At 40.1% G+C, this 21,998-nt stretch overlaps 1 protein-coding gene and 1 long non-coding RNA gene across 11 annotated transcripts in view; one reads left to right on the forward strand and one right to left on the reverse strand.

Annotated features, from left to right (window-relative positions):
- The window catches only part of LOC140648897 (uncharacterized), a 28,718-nt gene extending 18,933 nt beyond the window's left edge, over positions 1 to 9,785 (reverse strand). For all 3 annotated transcript variants that reach the window (XR_012041380.1, XR_012041381.1, XR_012041379.1), the window contains exons 1-2: positions 9,643 to 9,785; positions 9,053 to 9,146 (exon numbers count right to left, since the gene is read on the reverse strand). This is a non-coding gene — a long non-coding RNA (uncharacterized lncRNA). The remainder of the gene's footprint in view (positions 1 to 9,052; positions 9,147 to 9,642) is intronic.
- The window catches only part of BCKDHB (branched chain keto acid dehydrogenase E1 subunit beta), a 165,525-nt gene continuing 153,233 nt past the window's right edge, over positions 9,707 to 21,998 (forward strand). For 4 of the 8 annotated variants that reach the window (XM_072855351.1, XM_072855352.1, XM_072855349.1 and 1 more), the window contains exons 1-3: positions 9,708 to 9,933; positions 12,370 to 12,447; positions 15,060 to 15,128. In XM_072855351.1, coding sequence (XP_072711452.1) covers positions 9,762 to 9,933; positions 12,370 to 12,447; positions 15,060 to 15,128 — 319 coding nt within the window. In that variant the 5' untranslated portion in view covers positions 9,708 to 9,761. Of the gene's footprint in view, positions 9,934 to 10,124; positions 10,174 to 12,369; positions 12,448 to 15,059; positions 15,129 to 21,998 lie in introns of those variants that run through there. The other 4 variants (XM_072855353.1, XM_072855354.1, XM_072855356.1 and 1 more) reach the window with 2 other exon arrangements.

A 21,998-nucleotide genomic window follows, 5' to 3' on the forward strand; every position in this document is an offset into this window, starting at 1 on the left:
GGTGCTGAAGCAGATAATTTGTCACATTCTTGTCTTTATTACATCCACCTCAGAAAGTAGATGGCAGATACAAAATCCTGCAAAGGGGACTGAACTTTGTCCTCTTGGACACAGCTCAGGAGAAATCAAAAAAGTGTTTGTGACCACTCTTGCAACAACTATAACTTCTAAGGAGGATCCAGTTAGACTGAATCTTGTTTAGGTCCTTGCATTCTCAAAATATGACAATATCTCAGAACATGTTTATCCTCTTTTGGGGCAGACTTTCACATCTGATTGTAAAATAATGAAAGGACCAAAGGCACAAATGGAAATCTTCAGGATTTGGGCCCAGCTGAGTAAGCAGCTCCTGACATTTCTGATACAACTGTGAAGAACACCATATGGAAAACAGTCTGATAACAGATAAACAGTCTTCCCTAGCTTCAGGCATATGGTAACCCACATGTGAATCATGCAGACTGAAAAGACCTTTCCTTTCTGGAGATCCAAATATTTCATACTACTTATCTGTGGTTTTAAAAACATAAGGCACAATAAGTGATCTTTATGGTTGTTCCTCCCTTTTCCACAAAGATAAGTAAATCACCTCTGCCCCAGCCCCAGTCAACAGCATTAACCAATGTTCTGTGGGGCACCAAGCTAGCGAGAACATAGCAGCATCATTAGTATTTACAAGCAGAGATCACTTCATGTGAAATCCAAGCCAGGGGTCACAGTGTGCTGCAGACTCCGGGGGCAAATTATAATGTGCACACAGCTTGCATTGCATATTGCATTGCATAACACCTACCTGTTCCCTGCGCTTCAGAGAGCCTGGACAGCCCCACTGAACACAATCCCCTCAGAGAAACACACTTGCTTAGCGACTCCCGTTTTTCATCAAGTCTTTCGAAGACTTTGACTATTGAAGAGCTCACAATGCACCAGAAAAAATATCGCTTGTTTGGTTTCACACAGGGTCCAGGTTCAGTCTCCTTACACACTGCAGCTCCTCTCCCATGACCTCCAGGGCTATGCTGCATCTTTCCTGGGATATCCATAATCTACAGAGTTACAAGGCAGAAATAGGGTAGGATGATCTATGGATTGACTGCAAGACTAATCCATTTGGAGTACCAAGACTGCTGTCAGATGCTAAGGCTGACAGCATGCTGAATTAGCTTCCATCCTGTTTGACAACTTTCTGAAATCTGTATCTGTGAGTTATTTGTGAAGGAAACAAATGGCTGTTGAAGATGACCCACCTTTTATGCCACAGCCATAGTGGCCATGGGACTGTGATGTGCACAGGCAGTAAGTATTTCTATTTAGAAGGAATGTGACTTTCTGCAATCCAAGTTAATAGAATCTATTGCTTAAGTCATCTTGTAGTACCATCATTATTATTGAGTTTGGGATTTTTAACTATTGAAGATTCCTGTTCAGATACACAGTTTCCCACAGGATTGCCTATGTCTGGACTGGGCGGATACAACACAGTGATTGAAACTCAGGGATTAAGATGAAAAATACTGAATCCAAATCCGAGCAGACATGTAGACCTCACAAATACTGAAATTACAGCTTGTGTGCTAACTGTCAGTGTCCTCAGGCTACGCTGGGGCTGAACTGGGGGAACGAAGGACTCCTTGCTTCCAGACCCGATTGCCTGGGACAAAAGAGACATGCTGTAGAAGTCCTGTGAGTTGCTACCATATACTTTTCTGTGAGTAATGGATTTCAGTCTCTCTATTGTTACTCACTCAGTCACGTTAAAACTGCATTGAGCCGAATTTCTCTGCATATCAGACTAGTCAATAACAAATCAACAAAATGTCCCTCTTGTGCTTTTCCTCCTTTCAAGTATTAGCTTAACAAACGGGTATGGCAAACTGCAGCTGTACCATATTTTCTGGAATTGTTACTTCTTTCTTTGGCATGAGCTTATTACATAAACATATGGAAAAATCTGCACTGGGACTTTCCAATTAAGCACATGTGACAATACGTGTGGCGCAGTTCCTACCAACAGCACTAGAAGAGCTCAAGGCAATAAGAATAAATCTCTTTGGGGTTACTCCTGTCAGGGACTTAATTCTGCGTCTCTGGGAAATGCTGAGCATAGGCATCCTTGACTCCTACAGAGTCACTAGTAGTGGAATTAACTTCCCATACATCAATCATCGAGTCAGTTATCAAGTAGACAAGTCTTGCTCTGTGATTCCTGTCACCTACCCTCTCACCTGTGACATCCACTGCAATTCTATAATCAGCAGCCATCTAGATTTAGAGAAACAAATGTTGCTGGCAGTATAAATTCCCTATCTTTTTACATGCACCCATCTGTCAGCCTGGGTATCTAAACCCCATCACTTCAATCTTCTTGTACCTATGCTATGTAAAAAGTCCTTACTTATAGCTAGACCCAGACAAAAGCTTAGCCTTCACAACCAGTTTAGAATCAGGGCTCCCAAAAGAATAATAAAGTTTCTTGCCTCCCACCAATGCCTGCTGGAATTAGCCTGGCCTAGGGGCTACTTCCAGCAGTCAGATTTAGCCTGACCAGAAGCAGAAGTAGAGGTCAGAAGTAGAGATACAACTGTGGTGAGATTTAATTTTTAGAGAACTCCCAGTAGGATGAATATGCCTTGTTTTTTTCTCATTTGACAAAAGAATTGCACAGAAATGAAATCTGAAACAGTCTTGATGAAAGCAGTGAGCCCTGTTGGTAAGTCACTTAACAATTAACTAGACAAAGCTCTTGACAGTTCACAATAGGAAATAATTCTGATTCAAAAAGGGTGGAGAGAACAATCTGACAGATCTGTATTTCAACATATGTATGACATTTCATCAAGTAAATCTTTATTGCTCCCTGCCACCTAATGGTGTACGTGAAAAATTACAAATCAGTAAGACAATTCTCAAGTTATGCTATTTCTAATATACTTTGATATATTTATTTAAATATAAAGAAAGATCAAGGTTATGGATAAAAATGTGAATTACTACTACCACTACTGGTGAGATCCAGGCTGCCTAATTTAGTCTAAATTCTGGGTGTTAGTGAAGCTGTATTTCTACATTAAATGCCTGTGCTGCCTATGGGTGCTTCTGAAAACCTGCTACAAGATTCATCTAAATTAAACTTAAGCAGAAGTTTGTCATATACTCACTTGAAACAATCCTTTATATAAAAATTAGAAAGAATCAATGTACAGCATTGCCACAACCTAGTTGTTTTTCTGAATGAGCCACAAAAATGATGAACCAATCTTAGATTTCCCCAGAGCCATATGAATTGCACCAGTGTTAAGCATTCCTGCTTTGAGTGGTAATGAACAGAATTTGCAGGTACTCTGTGGTGATGCAAACCTTTAGTCAAAGGAGCATATAGAAAGATACACTCTTTTTATGTTAAAATTAAAAATGCATCTACACATTTTTTGCTGGGATGAAGAAAATGGATTGGGTGAAGGAAAAAAGAATAATAAATAATAAATACCACAATCAGCTACCTTATTTAAAAATGGCTGCAGGTGGGTAACTGCATTGGTGCAGACACCAGTGCCACACTGACTGCAGCATTGGAGTCTGAATACGATCCAATACCTGACACCCTTGTAAACTAGCCTAGGAAAAAAATACCTAGAACAACCCCTAACTGCAAAGATGGTCAAACTAAAAGAGAGAGCTATGTAGAAGGAAAAAATATGCCATTTGGATTACATTTAGGAGAACTGACAGCTGAGTATAGGGTTTTGCTTTTATAAAATTAGTAGCATAAGTGTCCCAAGAGCATGATCTATTTTTTTGTACCTTTGGTTATTCACACCCTGAATACAGTTCTTTTCAATCTTCTCATGTTTGAGAGCAATAAAATGTGGGCCTGGACACTGCACTGACTTGTGCAATATTGCCTCTCTGGCTATTGATACTAGTTCAACAAATGGATAACTGATGCATAGAAATTGATGTCTCCATACTTAAAAGTCTAAATTTTGCAATTGTATGGCAGGAGTATGACTTTGACTTGTTCATTTGCTGGTAGAGTACAAATTCTGTATGTTTAATTTACAGAAATTACTATTAACATTATGGGGTGAGATTTACTATTTTTTTAACTGATCACAGCTCCCAGTCTGATCAGCAGCGTAAGGTCAGTCTGTGGCAAGGTGACTGGAATCTCAAACACTTATTTAACCCTGTGGAACACGTTTCTTGGTACATGGTTATCTCTAGAGTAGTACCTGCCAGCGGCAGGCAGAACACTGTGGAAACCTGTAGGGAACTCGTGATCCGAAGGTGACTTCTTGAGATCACATGACCGTTAGTTAAAGCCAACTAAACTGAATAAAACTGTATCTTCTGACAAGAGATAATTCAGGGACAGTGGATTTTCCTTTCTATCTCCTTTTGTAACACACTTCTACCTGTACATGTGATGAGATAAGGTTTACAGTTTAGTATTATTTAAATCAGAGCTAATGCTATGGGTCTGAATAAAATTAGCAGATAGTCCTCTAATAAAAATAATAGCAGCAAAAATACAGAATTATGCTTCAGACTTACCTATAGAGGACAAAATGCTTCATAAAGGTAGCTCCTTTAAACAGACATGGGAACTGCACTGTGTTCTAGAGGAATGACTAACTGTGGGGAAACAGCAAGGCTTTGGTTCAGTGGGTTCCTGGCACGGGTTGATCCATCATACCTTTTTATTCTCCCTTTTTTAACTTCTACTGAACATGACTATACTATAAGCAGACATCAAAATTGACTAGTGTACTGTAGTATTTTATCAAAATAACAGAGAGGCATTCCAGCATGTTTTATATATGATCTGCTGGATAGATATGTTTTATCCCAAGAATCCTGAATACTGGACTTCTGTATATTTGCTTTTTGAACACTGCTTATAATGCCAGTTGTGTATATATATGAAGAATCCATCTCTCCACTCATTTCTGAATCTGACTGACTGAGATTTTTTGGCATACTTTCCTGATCGGTCAAATAGCAATTCTCGCTTATTAGTGAGCAACAACAGATATTTTAGAACAGGAAGGTATTAATATGATTATTTCAGTACGACCTCACCCAGTAGTTTTGGTATCAAGATCATAACTTTTGTTTGAGCTACAGTACATCTTCTACAATGAAATCTAGTTATTATTTGAAGAATGGAAGTGATGAGAATCCAGCATGTTCTCAGGTAAATTGTTCCTACATTTAATTATCCTCAAGATTAAAATGTGGTCCTTATTCCTTGTACAAATTGGATTTCATTGTGAGGTTTTTTGCATTAGAATTATGAGCTGTCAACTATTAGAAATAATTTCTCTGTACAGGTATTTCTAGATTGAGTCACAGTAGAAAGTAGAGTTAAATATGCTCTGCGGTTTCAAAGCAATTAAAACTGATTGAATTAAACAGAGGAGAGTGGGATTCTCTTCCTGTAATTATGAAAAACTGAAATTTATTAAAAAAGCTGAATAATGTCTCTGTGGATAGACACTGCTGTTTCTAGCATTGCTTCACTTAATGTTAGGAATTACTTGTATCATTTAAGAATAGGATTGTCTTTAACTCGAGTGTGATCATTCTGGTGAAGTGTTTAAAAATCTAAAAAGCAATCGGGGATGAAAGCCACAGTTACTATTCTAGACTGAGTGGGAAGCACTGTCTTAACATAGGTGATATGGCAGAAGTAATTGGATGATTTCTGACCCTATGTGCAAATGAGTACAAACCTACTCCATTAAAGCTTCTTTTCCTTTTTTCCCTGCTCTCTGCCAGACTACAACTTGGCTGGCTCCGGATGCAGTGCCCCTGGTCTGCTTTTTATCAAAGTCTAAAATAATAATTTCTCTGCTAAACTGCCAAATGGTCCCTGGCATTTATGCTACCTAAGATGAAACCATTCACTTCTAAGTCCCTTTGCTCAAAACCATTGCTGCTCTGGTCTTGTTCAGTTTGTCCTACTTGTTCCTAGGGGTAAGACTACCCTTTCTGTTCACAAGTCTAATCTGTACAGGACTGATAATAAAAACAGCCAGGCCAAAAGCTATATCTTCTCCTTTCCACAGTACACTTTAGAAAACAGTTCCTCAGTCACATGTACCCAAGAAAGAGAGACTGTCCCTAACCAGCAAAATAACCCATTCATGTGAGTGAGGAAGTAGGGACAGGGGAGAAAATAGCTCCAAAGTACCAATAAATTACAGAAAAAGAAGGATGGAGCTGATCATAATTAGGGTAGGAGGAAGACAGAAGAGAGCAAAAGAAGCAAGAAAACAGCTGTAGTGCTAAGACATAGTGTGACGAGTCTTACTATAAGTAAGTGCTCCTATAAGTGGGGTGGAATCAGCTAATCAACTGCCGGGGTGGAGAACATGCTACAAAATTCCTTCAATGAACCACAGAGCAGCAAGAAAAACTTACAGCAACACTATAGCGTGACAGACAGAATTGACAAGAAAACAGTGAAACTATGCTCGAAGGAATGCAACAGAAATCACCTGGATGCCTCATTATCTACAGAAATATAATTTAAATAAAGCAACACCTACTGAGAAACGTGACAAGCTCAGAAGGAGTCTAAGGTTCAGCTGCAAGCTATGTCCAAATTTTGAGAGATTTTGGAGTAGAAAAGTAGACACGGAGCCACATGCTCATGTCAGAGTCCAATACTCGCAATTTGCTCACAATTAGATCTGTGTCAATCAAAGTTAACAACATGCACTTCAAAGGAGTTACATCTGATTAATGCTGGCATAAACATGGGCATAATCTGGTCCATGTCAGTAGGGTCTGCAGTCATCATCAGATCCTCATTAATTGCTCTGCATGATTATTCAGAAATAATAGTAATGACTGCCAGAGTTTTTTAATGGTTGTCAACAACACTAAGGATGCACATAATGACTAATACACACAGATGGGGAATATAGCTGATTTCAGCCCCTAAAAGTCTGGTGTATAGGTTTAACAGAAGTGGCCCTAAGTGACTAACAGCTTCCAAATGAGAAAGCGGTCTCCAAAATGTAATTGAAGTTGCTGGAATATCATAACACATACCAGGAACAACGTGGATATAATTATTACCCCATCAGAGCTGGAAAGACATGAATGCTAGGACTCATCTCCGCTAACATATTGGTAAGCCAAAGCACTTTTGGATAAACCTCTTTGATTGCCCATTTCCCTCTTTAGTACCAGTGCAAATTCCCAAGGCCATGTGGACAAACTACCTTTTGTACTCAAAAGGCAGTAACAATTTAGGTGGGAAGCCTCATCTCCAGACACTTTTTTCTCTTTCACCTAGGTCTGAATAGCAGGTGAACAGGTCTTACTGAAGGTATTTCTTCTTTCTACCTTTCTATCATAAATTCCATAACTCCCTCTGTAAGATACTGGGCTGCACAACCATTCTTTTCCTTTTCAAGTTCCATATATCACCAGATGTAAGAGACAACAGCCACTGAACTAAGACAGCAAGGAGTATCCTTTATCTGCCTGTGTTGAAAACTGATGCATCTCCTGGAATATCTGACCAAGGTTATTGCCACTTTTTATAAATAATACAGCATGACAAATACTAAGTGTACATAAACCTAATATATCTCATAGTTTATAGTTTGAGTTTAGCAATTCACAGGTCCAACAACTGACATATTAATAATAGATGACAAACTTACAAGTAAACTAAAGCCTTCCTATACTATCTGTTCTCCGTTTGTAAGTTTTGCAGATCTGGCCACACCAATGTGCAATATAGCTAAATTCCTCCAACTCAAATACATTGCTTACTGAAAGACATACAACTATTTGAATAAAAAACTTGGATATTTGTAATCTCTTATACTATTAGCCATACAAATAAATGGTTATATATCGTTTGATGGTTATAATGCTTGCTATGTACTAAACTTTTTCAAATATTTACATTTTGCCTTCCAGTGGAGTTGGAAGCAATCTCAGCATTCGACATTTATACTTCTCTTTCATTGGAGAGATTGCTTTTCTATTGTTTATTAAAATTCTCGCCCCCTTTAGATACTCATCGGTATTTTGCTTCTATGGGATATACTGGGATATGTTAGAAGAACTTGTCTGATCCCATGATCTTGAGTGCTTTGTCAGCAGTCTCTAATGATAAAGGGCATGTTAAAGAGCAAGCGACTGGTCTCCCCAGTGAGTAGTAGCATTAAGTCTTTTATCTTGCATAAATCCCAATGATTAAGAAATTCAAAATCAACACGAAAATTTTTTTTTTCACACAATACATGATGAAACAATGGTCTTCACTGAAATGGTCCTGTGGTCATTAACAAGGATATTCAGCAGTGGCTTGGAACTCAGATAGAAAAAAATAATATCTAATCATAACAGTGATACATATTTCATATTAGATATGAAATCTCATATTCCAGTGTTTAAAACAGGGCCCTATTCAGATGGGGTTATACATGAGCCCTCTCATTTGAAAGAGATTATGCCATATATACATCATTCTAGTTTCTAGTCTTTTCCTCTGAGGCAAGGTTTTGAAGTTAGATTTCTTGGAGCAGAGTAAAAATGCTATCCAGTATGGTCAGTCTTATAGATAATATCAACACAGACAAGGAAGAACAACTCAAAGGGGCTTGTCACATGTGTTGGGAGGCTGCATGAAAGGGGTTGATGGAGAAGCACATGTATGGACAAGATGTGAAGCAGTGGTAAAAGGGAAAGGATTGATGCAGTGGCAACTGAAAGGAGGAAGAAAGGTTGCAAAAGTAAAGCAAGAAGATTCACCGGGGTGATAGGAGCATCTGAGGAAGGAATGCGAGGTGGTCACTTTAGTAAGGAGGACATTAGAAAGAATGTTTTATAAAACCTGACAAGGAAAATACGTACGTATGAAAGACCATAATTTCAACTGCTAAAAAAAAATGCAATGAAGGTATGAGCAAGAGTGTTTAGGAAAAAAGACTTTGGACAAGAAGAATTAAAAATATGACACGACTGAGAGAGAGGTTGGATGCACAGTTGAGGGGGCTTGAGAGACACAAGGAACAGGTAATACCTGTACGTCTCTCTAATAATTATTTTTATCCTTCCGGGCCATCTGCTGGGGTAGAATTTGAGGATTTCAGACATTTGTTCAGTATCCCTCGATGCTGGGATGGCAATATGAAGATCCAGGTGGAAGAAAAGCAAAACGTTTAAGGGGAAAGGTGAACACTTCTGTTTCAGCCACGATTGTGCCAGCACCGAGGGAGAGGCGAGGCCCAGTTCGGCACTCCCCGATGCGCCCAGTGCCCGGCACACCGTAGTCAGCAGCGCCGACGAGAGGGGGAAAGCACCCGCTCACCCGGCCCAGGCACACAGCCGCAGAGCCACCCGAGCACTGCCACTGCCGCAGCCGCCCCCAGGGAACCGCCACCCTCCCCACGCGCCCGGCAGCGAGCCCTAACGGCCGCAGCCATTGCCATTACCGCGCACGCGCACGGCCCGCTCCCGCCCTCAGGGCGTGCTTCACTCACCCGCGTGCCGTCCCCGCGTGCCGAGCACGTAGCCCCGCGCCCCCCGGCCCCGCTCCCTCACTGCGCGGCCCCCGCGCACGCGCAGTAAGCCCTGCCTCTCCCCTCCCTCCCATCCCACCCCTCCACCCACCGCAGAGCGGCTTCTGATTGGCCCGTCCTCCACCCGCTGCTGGCCAGTCAGGAAGCCCGCCCGGGACCCCGCCTCTTTAGAACGCGCGGCGGCCGCGGCGGCCCCTGGCAGCGGCGGCGATGGCGGCGGCGGGGCTGGCGCTGGCGCTGCGCGGGGCGCTCGCCTCCGGGGCGGCCGTAGCGGTGCGCTGCCGCAGCGGGCTCTGGAGCCGCCTGCCCGCGCTGCCGGCCGCCCCACGGCGGTCTGCGGCGCACTTCGCTTTCCAGCCGGACCCGGCGCCCAGCGCGTACGGTGAGAGCGGGGCCGGGGTCCACCCCGCGGGCCGGGCTCACCCTCGCTCTGCTGCCGGGTCCGCCCCGCCGCCGCCTTCTTGGGGGAGGCCCCCGGCCGGCCGGGGTGGGGCGGAGAGGGAGGGAGAAGGGTGGGCGCTTCCCCGCCTCCGCCCCCTCGGGCCGCCCTGTCCCGCCGGGGCAGCCGCCATCAGCCCCAGCGCTGGGGGCGAGACCGCGGGCGGCGGCGGCCTCCGCCTGGGTGCGTTTGCCCCGCTGTGTCCGCGGCGCTTCCACCCGCGGGTTTTCCGCCAACAACTGTGGCTGTGGGCGGGAAGGCCGCCGTGGGCCGCTGGCGGGGGCGGTGGTGCTTCAGGCCTCTTGGGCGCCTCACCGGTACCGCTCGGGGGGGTTGATGAAGTGTTTTTGGGCAGTCGAGGCCATAGCTGCAATAGGCCCACCCGTCATTTGCTCAGACCTGCAAGCCCTTCCCCTGCCCCTCTCCTGTTTCAGTGGTAAAGCTTCTAGCAGTAACATAATGACTTCTATCCATCCCGATTTTTTTATTGCATGCTTAAGTCACAAATGTGGTAATAAACCTGTGACTAACAGGCTGCTGTCTAGTGAAAGGCTTGAGGTAATCCTCATGATCACACGAGTGAGAGCAGACACGGATCAGTTGAAACTAACAGCTCAGGATGAAAGTTGGTGTTTTGACTTTATTTCTGAGATGCACCCCCACAAATGACTACTGCTGAGTTCTGGAAGAAGCCTGCCAGCTGCAGAATAGCTGTTTCTCTCACATGAACTGTACTGTCTTCCAGAAAGGTGTTACTCAGTTGGATACCTTGGTGTTCCAGCTCGGTCATTAAGTCCAAGATAACTCTGGGCCATTTCTGTTAGTCAGTGGGAGGTACAGGCACCCAAGGTGTTGCGGAGTAAAGCCTGTGTGCTGCAGGTCCCTGCTTGAGACCACAGTGAAGAAGCTCTAGTGGGGCAGGCCAGTTTTTGTTGCCATTTATTAAAGAAAACTACTTCCCTTTGGTTTAAAATACACTTTGAAATTCTGTGAAAAACAGTGAAAGTAAAATAAAGTTATGCCAATACTGATCCTGAGACTGTTAAGATAATGCTTCTCCAACTCCACAGTTCAAATCTGAAGGGGACAATTAGTTTCTCCTTTCCTGCAAGGGCTGATATAAGGACCTTTATTATAAGCAAGAGCAGCAATTTTTTTTCACGGTTTCCTCTTCTTAAAGGGCCCTGTGAAGTGTAACAAGCGAAGCTACCAAGCACAGGAACCTGTAGGAATGCAGCTACTCAGCTCTGATGTGGCATGACATGAGTCTTTAACAAAAAAATGCTAATGTTAATTAACAATTTAGGAGGAAGGGAAGCTGAATGGTTGTTGAGAGATACTGTAGCTACTGGAAACAGAATGTAGTTCTCCTTTCTGATTTCTAACACTTTTTCTCATGTTTGTCTGGGATCGTCACTTAACCATCACTTTTTTTTTTCCCACATGCTGTGTGTGCTGGTAGGTAGTATTCTCCTGGGCTATGGCTCCTAATCATGACTTAATTAGCGGTTTTGCCCGTTAAAGAGCTACCAAATGTCAGCCAGGCAATTTCTTATTTACTCAGTTTCTGATAAGGCATTATTTTATTTGCTTGGAGAATCTGAGTTGGTCACAGTAGTGGGGACTGGGCTACTGTTTTGTTCCATCTTTGCTTTCAGGCCTGTTTGTTTTTCCTTGCAGTGCTGGAGTGAAGAAGGGCACTCAGGTAGCCTTTCTTGGTTTTGAAGGTTTTCTTTCAATCAGCGCTGCATAAGATTTTAGTACAGCAGTCTGGTGCATTTGCTTTGCCCATTTTAAGTATAGCGGTTCAGCATCAAGTTTTCTTTCTTTGGAGTGTGGATTTGATGCTTCTGACACTTTGTAACTGCAGTCCTGGGAGCAGGCTGGTGCTCTATAAAACTTCTGATAATAATAGGTGTCTGTAAACAGGAAAGGCTGGAGCTTTAAAAAAAATAATTAAAGAGTGATGAAGTAAGCTTAATGAGATCCAGTGAATCTTAGCAGAAAGGATCCCAATCCTCAAAACAATAATGCTTTATTATGGTTTCTTCCTTTGAAAAACTGTTGTATTAGTCACTGTTCCTAGTGTTTGACTGAGCATTGCAAAGCAGCATTTGCTTTTAGCTGAGAGCATAGTTTTTGAAAAAAGGTTGAATGCAGGGTAGTAGAATTATAGTCCTTGGCATTGCAAAGTATTCCATGCTCAATCCCATCTATCACATAATTTAAGTTTACTCAGTAAATGAGTCTTGGGTACTCCTAACAGGGATCTTGTTTATGACTGTTAAATACGTTTTTAGTCATGTTTTGCACCAGTGTTTTCTAACATACTTTGTGTTTTGAACCAAATTAAATGGCTAAATAATCACTTTCACACAGGGCAAACTCAGAAGATGAATCTCTTCCAATCCATAACAAGTGCCTTGGACAATACTTTAGCCAAAGATCCGACTGCAGGTATACTATACTTGTTAGTGCGTTTTACTTTGTATAAATTGCATTTTGTTTTGCCTATTTGTGTACAATATTAAATGCATTTCTTGTTGCCTTTAAAGTTTTCTAATAAGTTACTTCTACACTTTGATCGCAAACAAAACTTAAAAATGTTTTGTATTAACAGATTATTAACAGATTATGTGATCTAAGATGCAGTTGTGTCTTCTGTGTTAGCTGGGTGTATTTTGCTTGAAAGTTGGCACAGAAAGATACATTGCTTAACATGCTTCTGGTATTACTGGTGTGAACTATACTTAAGGGCAGCTTGAGTCCCACCAATAAGTCAAGGAATTTTTAAAATTTAAATCTTAGTTTTTAATTACTTCAACTCTGTGCTCAAAAAGTGGTATTTTGTAGAGACTATATATTCCTCACTCTGTCCATTCTCCCTTCTCTCCTTCCCTGCCCTCCAAAATTCCTTTCCAGCTTTACTGATTTCTGTTCATCATTGTGCATAGGCAATGTAAGATTTTTCTAGGCTTTTGCAGTCTGGATAACCTATAACTGTGAAGAAGCTAGTTCATCATAACTTGATTTAAAAGGGTTATCCTAAACTCTTTTGCACAAAACTATTTATTCCACTTTTAATTCTTATACATAACAGAAGGTCTGTTGCTTCTGTTGTTATAAGAAAGGCATCATGATGGCCAGATGTCTGATAGAAGTGCTTAATGTCACGAACACAGCTGCAAAAGCTATATGATCTTGTGTAATTTTGGTTTTTCTTTTTGGTGTGTTAGTAACTCTTTTTGGCACTGCTTGAACCACTGCTCAACTTGAAGTCTGACTAATTGTCTAATCTGTTAGGAAAAATTCCATGTTGTCTGTCCAGTACGATGCCTGTATACATTCCCTCACAATCTACAGCTGTGTTATAATCACCTTTATTAAATTAAAATTAGACAACTGAGGGTAAATTAGTGCCAAGAATGGATTTTAGTACCATTTCTGTAGAATCAGACATATAAAAGTAAGTAGAATGTTAGTCCAGCAGGAACGTAAACTCATATATAATCTTCAGCCTTTCAGTCGCTCTAAGGTTCCAGTCTTGCTCCTCAGCTTTGCAGGGCTGGATTTGCAAAGCCCTTTGCAAGACCATGTTGGAGTTCTACAGTCCAGACATGTGAGTTGTCAGTATCACCCTACTTACTGAACTAATTAGTACTTCTTGCAATAGAAAGCATGTCTTTCATATGTTTTTAGTTGTATGGGAATTGAGCAACTGTTGTTTAAGTAGTGGAAATCCTCATACTTGTGTTGAAGAGAATTAGGATCTGTCAGTAAAATATTTTCAGTGGCTGAACAGAATGAGTAAATCCATGCAAGTTTGCTGATACTGGCATTAATAGGATTTTTTTATGCCAATTTGGCTCAAAAGTGAGTAGCCATATGGTATTGGAAAGGCTACAAAGATTTTTAAGTACATAAAAAAGCAAACAATATTAAAAATGAATTAGAGAGATGATCTGGGGACATACTTCAATCATATACACCATGACTGCATTGGTTTTACATCATTATAAAAGTTATTTTTCTTTAAGTGGTGTCATTAATATAATTGTTGGAAGTGTGTTAATCCCTTTTAGTGCTTCCATTCAGAAATTTATTTTACTTAAATAAAAATCATATTTGAAAGACAAAGAGGCTAACTCATTATTTTGTGTCCTTTAGAGTACTGAGAGTATTGAGGAATTTAGGAATTATCAGAACTGACCTAAATTCATGCAAACTGATAGTGGTGATACTGCTGCACATCTCTTATATGCTTAAAAAAATTGAAATAGGCAATACTTATTTCTGTGAATTAAATAACAAAACTGTTTTAAGAAAAATTAGACATCATAATTCCATAAATTCAAAGAAAAAAACCCCCAGATTAGTTGACATGAATCTAAATTTTAAAGGCAATTACTTTTAGTGAGAAAACTTTATTGGCTACATCAACCCGCACTATAAGGATAGTAGTGTTGAATACTGAGAATTGTCCTGGTTATTAGATATGCATCTTTTCTGTAGAGGAGTTCCTCTGAAGACACTCTTCAGGGATCTGGCAAGTATGTTTGGAGAAGGTTTTAAATTTCATGTTGGATTGATATTTTGAAGAAAACTTCAACTTGTCGTTTTTCAAAACACTACATTTACTGAAATCTGTGGATGAAGAATGCAGATGGTTACCAGTTGTAGCAGAATGCAAAAGCTCAATGACTCTTGTGATTGAATGTAATTGTTTCTTGGAATTGCTTTTATTCATTTACATTTAGATATTGTGGTATTATAGAATATTTCAGAAAAATAAATAGATGGTTTAATGAAAGCATAGCTGAATCAGTTTCATGAATTCTGTTTTGAGACATAGTTGTGTTGCTGTACTGATTCCTTGTTAACCTTGGTTCTTCCTTTGTTATAGTTAGGCTGTGCATGAGAAATGCTTAGGTCTAGATAAATCTTGAAGTAAGATGAAATGTTAGGTGCTACTTACGTTAGTGTCTCATAAAAAAACCTTTGAAACATGTTCATTAAAAATAAGATGCATTGGAGTAACATTAGTCTCCTCTATTGTTCTTATTTTTCAGTAATATTTGGTGAAGATGTGGCCTTTGGTGGAGTCTTCAGGTGTACAGTTGGCTTGCGAGACAAATATGGTAAGTTAACTTTTAAATCTGACATTATTTTCATATTAGCATCTCTGTTCTTTCGTAGCCCTCTATGGTTTCTGGGAGAAGAAGAACATGTGGGAGAGAAGCCTTGTAAATGGACTTCTGTTTTCCTTTCTGTCCTTGGAAATAGAAAAAGTTTTGAACGTATTACCATTTCTGTAAGCTTTCAAAGCTCTTGAAACTTGCTGATGTAATTTCAGGAGTCTTCTGTTTCTTCAACTAACTTTATCAATATACATTTGGTTTTTTTAAACTACAGTTGGACCAGATATTCATAATTGTGGCCCCATTTAATTACTGTTATCAAATTAAAGCCTCTTAGCAACAATAAATGGTGATGCTTTTTGGTCCTATCTGTCACGAACCGTGAAGGAATTACATTAAAATGGATTTAAACTCTTTGTTAAATATAGTATTTTTTAGCATGGCCTAGAAAGCCAATATAGAAATTCTATGCTATAGCTATGCTTGTGCTTCATCTAGAATGTGATTGGTTTACTTGTTTGGGAGACTTATGTGAAGGTATTCAGAGAAATGGTACAACCTTTGTCTCAAAGAATCTTAGAAGTAGCCTTTATCACTAGATAGGAAAAACAAGTTTGCAAAAGTATATGAAAAATAAGATGGTACTTAATCATCTCATACCTCAGACAGTTGAGGTGAGTTCAGTGGAAAAGGAAAAATAGTTACTTGCAGGAACTTTTTAATTTTTGTTGAAAACTTATTTTTTAAGTAAGTTTTAAATAGGAAACTTCTCTAGGTTGTGGCTGTGGTTTCTTGTTTGGTTTTTTTTTTGCTGTGGATAATAAAAATCACTAGGTGGCAGTCTATGCCTATAAGTAGTTATTTTGATACAAATTGATAGTTCCTTTTTAAGTACTTTTATAGAGGTCAAAGTCTAAATATCACCTAGTATTATGGAAGGGTGAATTTAGTATATTAATACTCAGTAGTAGTACTATACAGGTGTTGGTTGCTATCCAGACTGTTACTGAAGTCTCTCTGGAGAGATAGAGAAGAAATTTGCTTTTAGAATAAATCTGTCATCAAATCTAAAACCTTTTTTTGCCAGGAAAGCCATTTGAGCCTGAGTGTAGAGTAATGTTGTAATATAAACACAGCTAGAGGCCTATACTAGTAAGTGAAAGAAGTCAAGCTCATTTGCTTTGTAAGGAAATAAATCCTAATTTTTGATTGGATGAATTTTTGACATGCTACAAAGAATTTTGTTTGAAAATGTTTAATTGAGGAATCGTATGTAAACAAGGCAGTATGTGGAAGTTTCTTTTCCACAAGAGCTATGACTTAGGATAGTATGTTTGTTCCTATACATCTTATGTCAACATGTGAAATAGGCGATTCCAGTTTTCTGGCATCGCTTTGCTGCTCATGATCCTTCTATTGGTGTTAGTATGTTTTGCTTGAACTGAGTGCTTAGAAATCAGTTGCTGTATAAACCTCTGCCCTGAAAATTAGTAGACTCCCTGAAATTTTGAAACTCCCTGAAAAATGTGGAGAGTTTCTTTCAGATAAGTGAAGGGAAATAAGTCTTGTACAGTTTTTTTCCTTTGTCCCCTCCCTCTCATCTTGCACACAGGAAGGCATATTCTTGTTTTATTTCTTGTCTCCTTCCCCATTACCCTCTGCCAAGTTTTTGATTGTCACCATTTTGCAGAGGTTGCATACTCTAACCTGTAGAGTATCATTATTGAAGTAATGAGTGTCTGCTGTTCCATAGTCCTGCTGTCTGGAGATGTTTCCTGTCTCTAAAGCAAAGATGTAAACTGCATGATTGATAGTCTGCTTCCTTGACTACTGTATTTTTGTAGCCTAGGTAATGTGTGCAAACATTTATTTATTAAAAAAGGGAAGTACACGATTACTTTGGTCTTTTGAAGAAAATGCCATCTGAATGAAATAGCTGTACATTTTTCTTTGAGTCTGCAGATGGATTTGAAACAATGATCTTGGAGTGTGAATACGTGTTCTATTGCTCTGCCTGAAGTGTGAAATAAAGTTGCAGCATGTAAAAATCAGTATCATCAACATGACAAAAATACAGAGGAGATCAGAGGTAGGGATTAGATGACAGGAGGTAAAGAAACAGGAGGAAAAAACAGAGGATAAGGTAAAAATGGAGAAAACAGACAGAAGTAAAGACTAGTGATTGACAAGGAGGGCTACTCAGAAGAATGCCAGAGCAGGGTGGGTTTTTTTTTTGGTAACTCCAAAAAAAGACCCATCTAGCCTACTATAGCCAAAAATGAAGATTCTGAGGTTATATAAACAGGGCAAGTGAACTATATATAATACTGTTCTTGAATACTCTCTCTGCTGTCCTCCAAACACTTACAGCTTGAGGGCTTCCTTACCTAGAAGTGCCTCTGTGTAGTCATCTGCCTCAGTAGAGATTTGTCTTTAATACCATTCTGGTCTACGCTTGAAGGGAGGCTGTAATGTGCACTTACTGCCACGTCAAAACCCTATCCTTAACGAGGGTAAGGATCAAGAGCCTTCTGACTAAGCTTGGTATTCTGAGAATGTGGAATAGGATCAGTCCTTGCTCAGAACTCTGAGAATCCAACAGAAGTAAGATTGGCTTGGCAGGTCTTTCCCCATTGCAGTGCTTTGGGGAGACTGAGTTTTTCTGGTTTGTGTTCACTTTTATAGGTGAGATTTGGGTAGGTGGTAGAAACCAAAAAAAGAATTGAAAGAATTGAATACATTTAAAAAATTGGAATCTTAGATCGAGTTATTGCCCATGTTTGTTTGTCATTTCAAAAAATAATATACATCTTTAGTAATTCATGTCTCTGTGCTAATATTTATCTACAGGCTAAATATTTATGTACAGGCTTTCCAATGCTACAGCTGTTTGTAGGTCTTATCAGTAACATGCAGATGTCTCACACAGGTGAATGCATTTGTATGTATGTGTTTGGATAATATATTTCAGTGAAGTTATGTTTTACTCAAAAGCTGGGAAGTTATTATGCTTGCCAAAAAGTTTGTACTATAGAGAGGAAAGTTGACCTAGTAAGGAAATGTGAAAGACCAGAATTTACTTTTTCTTGTTGCTAAGATTACATGCAAGTTTGGATAGCCAGGGAACTAGCAGTTTCCCTTTAGAACAAGAGTAGTGTTTGAGCCTTATGTCTCTTTAAGCAGATTGCAGTTCATTTTAGGGACTGCTTTCCTTGCTATATGTGATGTCTAATTAGAGCTCATTAGAGCTTTTCATGTTCCTGTTAATCTATCTGAAAAACTGGAGTAAAAAAATAATTTTAAGTGTAGTCCTCTGAAAGTAGTCTTGAATTATCCACCTAGCAGAGGTTAAGGGAGTTGGAAGAAAGATGGTCAGCAGGTGAAAATGTGAAAAATCCCTTTCTCCTGATGACCAACTCGCAGAGGGTTGAAGCAGCTTCGGGAGCTAGCAGGTTAAGTGCAATCACGTTTGATCAACGCTTGAATGAAAGAAGGATGTTGGGAAGAGAAAATGTATTTCTGGAGTTGTGTGAGGCAACGAAGGAGCATTAGACCGGTGCCTGTAAGATGGAACTTTTTGTCAATGGTGAATTTGGGTAGGAGAAAGAGATAGTTATTGGACTGGAAAGAGGTTCTATTTAATTAAAGGAATGAGAGCTTGCTTATAGGGAGTGCTCTTGTACATTAGAATAAAAATGGAAGTACTGGTTATCGCTGACCTCTAGAGAATAAGGTAATTCCAATGTGATGGCCTGAAAACAGGTAGCTAGTGGAATTCTGAAACAAATAATGTAAAACACATTCACATATAAATAAATTCAGTGTTAAGCAAGTTAATGGTGAATTACAGAAGTGATAGTCACTGTTGCTAAAGGTTTTACAGCTCCAGAAGTTGCACGAGGCAAAGGGTGCTGGAAGATTTTAAAAGTTCAAAGAATCACTTCTGTGACTCTGATATTTTTGGAAGAAGTCTTTAAAGAAATTAGAAACGTGTCTGGTAGTTTTGTCAGTCTTCTGCAAAGCCAGCTGTGAATTGGGTATGAATGCAGTGAATCCATGTGTTGCTACCCAACATAAATAGATTTTTAATATGAAATTGGGTCATTTTCATCACATTTTCATTTTTAATATGAAATGTGATCCTTAGTAAGGGAAGTTTTAGTCTAAATATTAGGTGTGTAGGATTCATCTTGGCAAATGCACCATTTAAAAGCTGGATCTGATATAAGCAAGTAGTTCAAGCTTCCTCCAGGTTCCATATCAATTCTAGTAGGCAGTTTGTGTTGCCTATTCAAGAGTATTCAAGACTGACTATGATCATAGAATCACAGAATCATTTAGGTTGGAAAAGACCCTTAAGATTATCAAGTCCAACTGTTAACATATCACTGCCAAGTCCACCACTAAACCATGTTCCGAAGCGCCATGTCTACAGGTCTTTTAAATACCTCCAGGGATGGTGACTCAACCACTTCCCTGGGCAGCCTGTTCCAATGCTCGACAATCCTTTCAGTAAAGAAATTTTTCCTAATATCCAATCTAACCCTCCCCTGGCACAACTTGAGACCATTTCCTCTTGTCCTGTCGCTTCTTACTTGGGAGAAGAGACCGACACCCACCTTGTTACAACCTCCTTTCAGGTAGTTGTAGAGAGCAATAAGGTCTCCCCTGAGCATCCTCTTCTCCAGGCTAAAAAAATCCCAGTTCCCTCAGCCGCTCCTCATAAGACTTGTGCTCTAGACCCTTTACCAGCTTCATTGCCCTTTGGACATGCTCCAGCACCTCAATGTCCTTCTTGTAGTGAGGGGCCCAAAACTGAACACAGTAGTTGAGGTGTGGCCTTACCAGTGCTGAGTACAGGGGCATGATCACTTCCCTACTCCTGCTGGCCACACTATTCCTGATACAAGCCAGGATGCTATTGGTTTTCTTGGCCACCTGGGCACATTGCTGGCTCATATTCAGCCGGCTGTCGACCAACACTCTCGGGTCCTTCTCTGCTGGGCAGCTTTCCAGCCACTCTTCCCCAAGCCTGTAGTGTTGCATGGGGTTGTTGTGGCCCAAGTGCAGGACCTTGCACTTGGCCTTGTTGAACCTCATACAGTTGTCCTTGGCCCATCGATCCAGCCTGTCCAGATCCCTCTGCAGAGTCTTCCTCCCCTCAAGCAGATCAACACTCCCGTCCAACTTGGTGTTGTCTGCAAACTTACTGAGGGTGCACTCGATCTTCTATCACACAGCAGACTGCATTTCTCTTTCATGGCATGTCTTTCTATTTGCCGCCAAGGGAGTCTAGGTGACTGCTTAAGTTAGATTCCTAATATTTGGATGCCTGATTAGATTACCTCTGAAGTTTTTGCGCTATTGTCAATTATTTTTGGACTGAGAGAGTAGTGTAAATGAGATTTGTTTGTTTGTTTTCCTACTTTTCATTAGGGAATTCTTGGATAATACCATTTTAGTTCACTTGCAACTATTTGGAAATATGGGTAGAATGTGAATACTTTGAATGGAAATTTTTTTCAAAGATTCTCTGTTCCTGGAGGATGCCACTGTGGTGTCTCCCACCAGAAATGAGTGTTTGCCCAGGGTAGAAGAGAATTGGCCTCAGTTCTGTCCCTCAGGAGTTCTGAACTTACTCTCAAAATAATTGACTGACATATCAAAGCTGATCTCTGAAGATTCAGCAGAAGCAGCTTTGTCACCAGGTGTTCTTTTGAAATGTTTTGGAATGAATTTGTCTTCTGCTCATGTGATTAATTTGTCACTGTTTGGGATCCTCTGTGTGATAGCAGGGTGAACAAGAGGAACATAGACTTCCTTCTTTCTGGATTAATGTCCCATCACCAGTTGGAGGGTCTTTCACTCATGGCTTTCATTTTTGCCTGTTCTGGTTTCTTTTAGCTGTTCTGTTTGGTCTCTGTTACTGCTCTCCTCCTTGTTTTGTCTGTCAGTGCTTACAGAGATGTATTGCCCACAGCAGCTTATGGTACTCTCATACAAAGTCAATTAGAACAAAATGCTTTTCATAAGGTCTCTGTGTAACGTTGCTAGTGTGGAGTGATGTTTGCTGCCTTTATTAGCAGCGTGGTGTTGACTGTTGGTTTGTGGCATGCTTTAGTCCCTAAGTCCTTTCTATTGTACTGCTGTGCATCCAGTAATTGCTTCTTGATGGACAACTTGATAAAATGAAACTCAGTAAGAACAACTGTATGTCACTCCTGTATGTAGGACAAAACAGAATCAATCTCAGATCATTTCCTTTCAGGTAATTCTGAATTACATACATGGCTAGAGACATTCATACATGCAGGCAGTGGTAAACGAGCAATAAGCAGCTTCAACTTTTTTCCTCCTTACTCATTTTTCATAGCTAAAATAGATTTCCTCAGGTGGAGTAAAAATGGTGCAATTAAGTACACACATGTAACTTGAAATTTAATTCTTTTCTTGCCCTATTCTGTTCATATAGGCTTGTTTTATAAATAATCCTTCCTACATTTTATGATTTTGATGCAGCTAGAAGCGTAGATAAAGTTGGTAGAATTCTTTTTTCTTTCAAACCATATTAAAAAAGAAGTGTGAAATAGATGAGGAACAGATTGTAAACAGTAATTAGTGTATGTTCAATCAGTCCAAGATATTTTCTTGCAAATTGGAAAATCACAGAAGAAAAGGAAAATCAGGAGAAGAAATAACACTTGTATTGAATCTTGTGAGGGTGGGGGGAGTTGAATCAAAGATTTCCCTTGTGGAAAATTTGAAACATCAAAAAGAAAGTGACTGAACTGCATATGAAACTACAGTTATAGCAAGAAAATAACATCCTTATGTCAGGATGACCTAGCCACATTAGCAATCAGCTGGATG

The sequence above is a fragment of the Ciconia boyciana genome, chromosome 3 (genome assembly GCF_034638445.1).
Source record: "Ciconia boyciana chromosome 3, ASM3463844v1, whole genome shotgun sequence".
Taxonomy (NCBI): Eukaryota; Metazoa; Chordata; class Aves; order Ciconiiformes; family Ciconiidae; genus Ciconia; species Ciconia boyciana.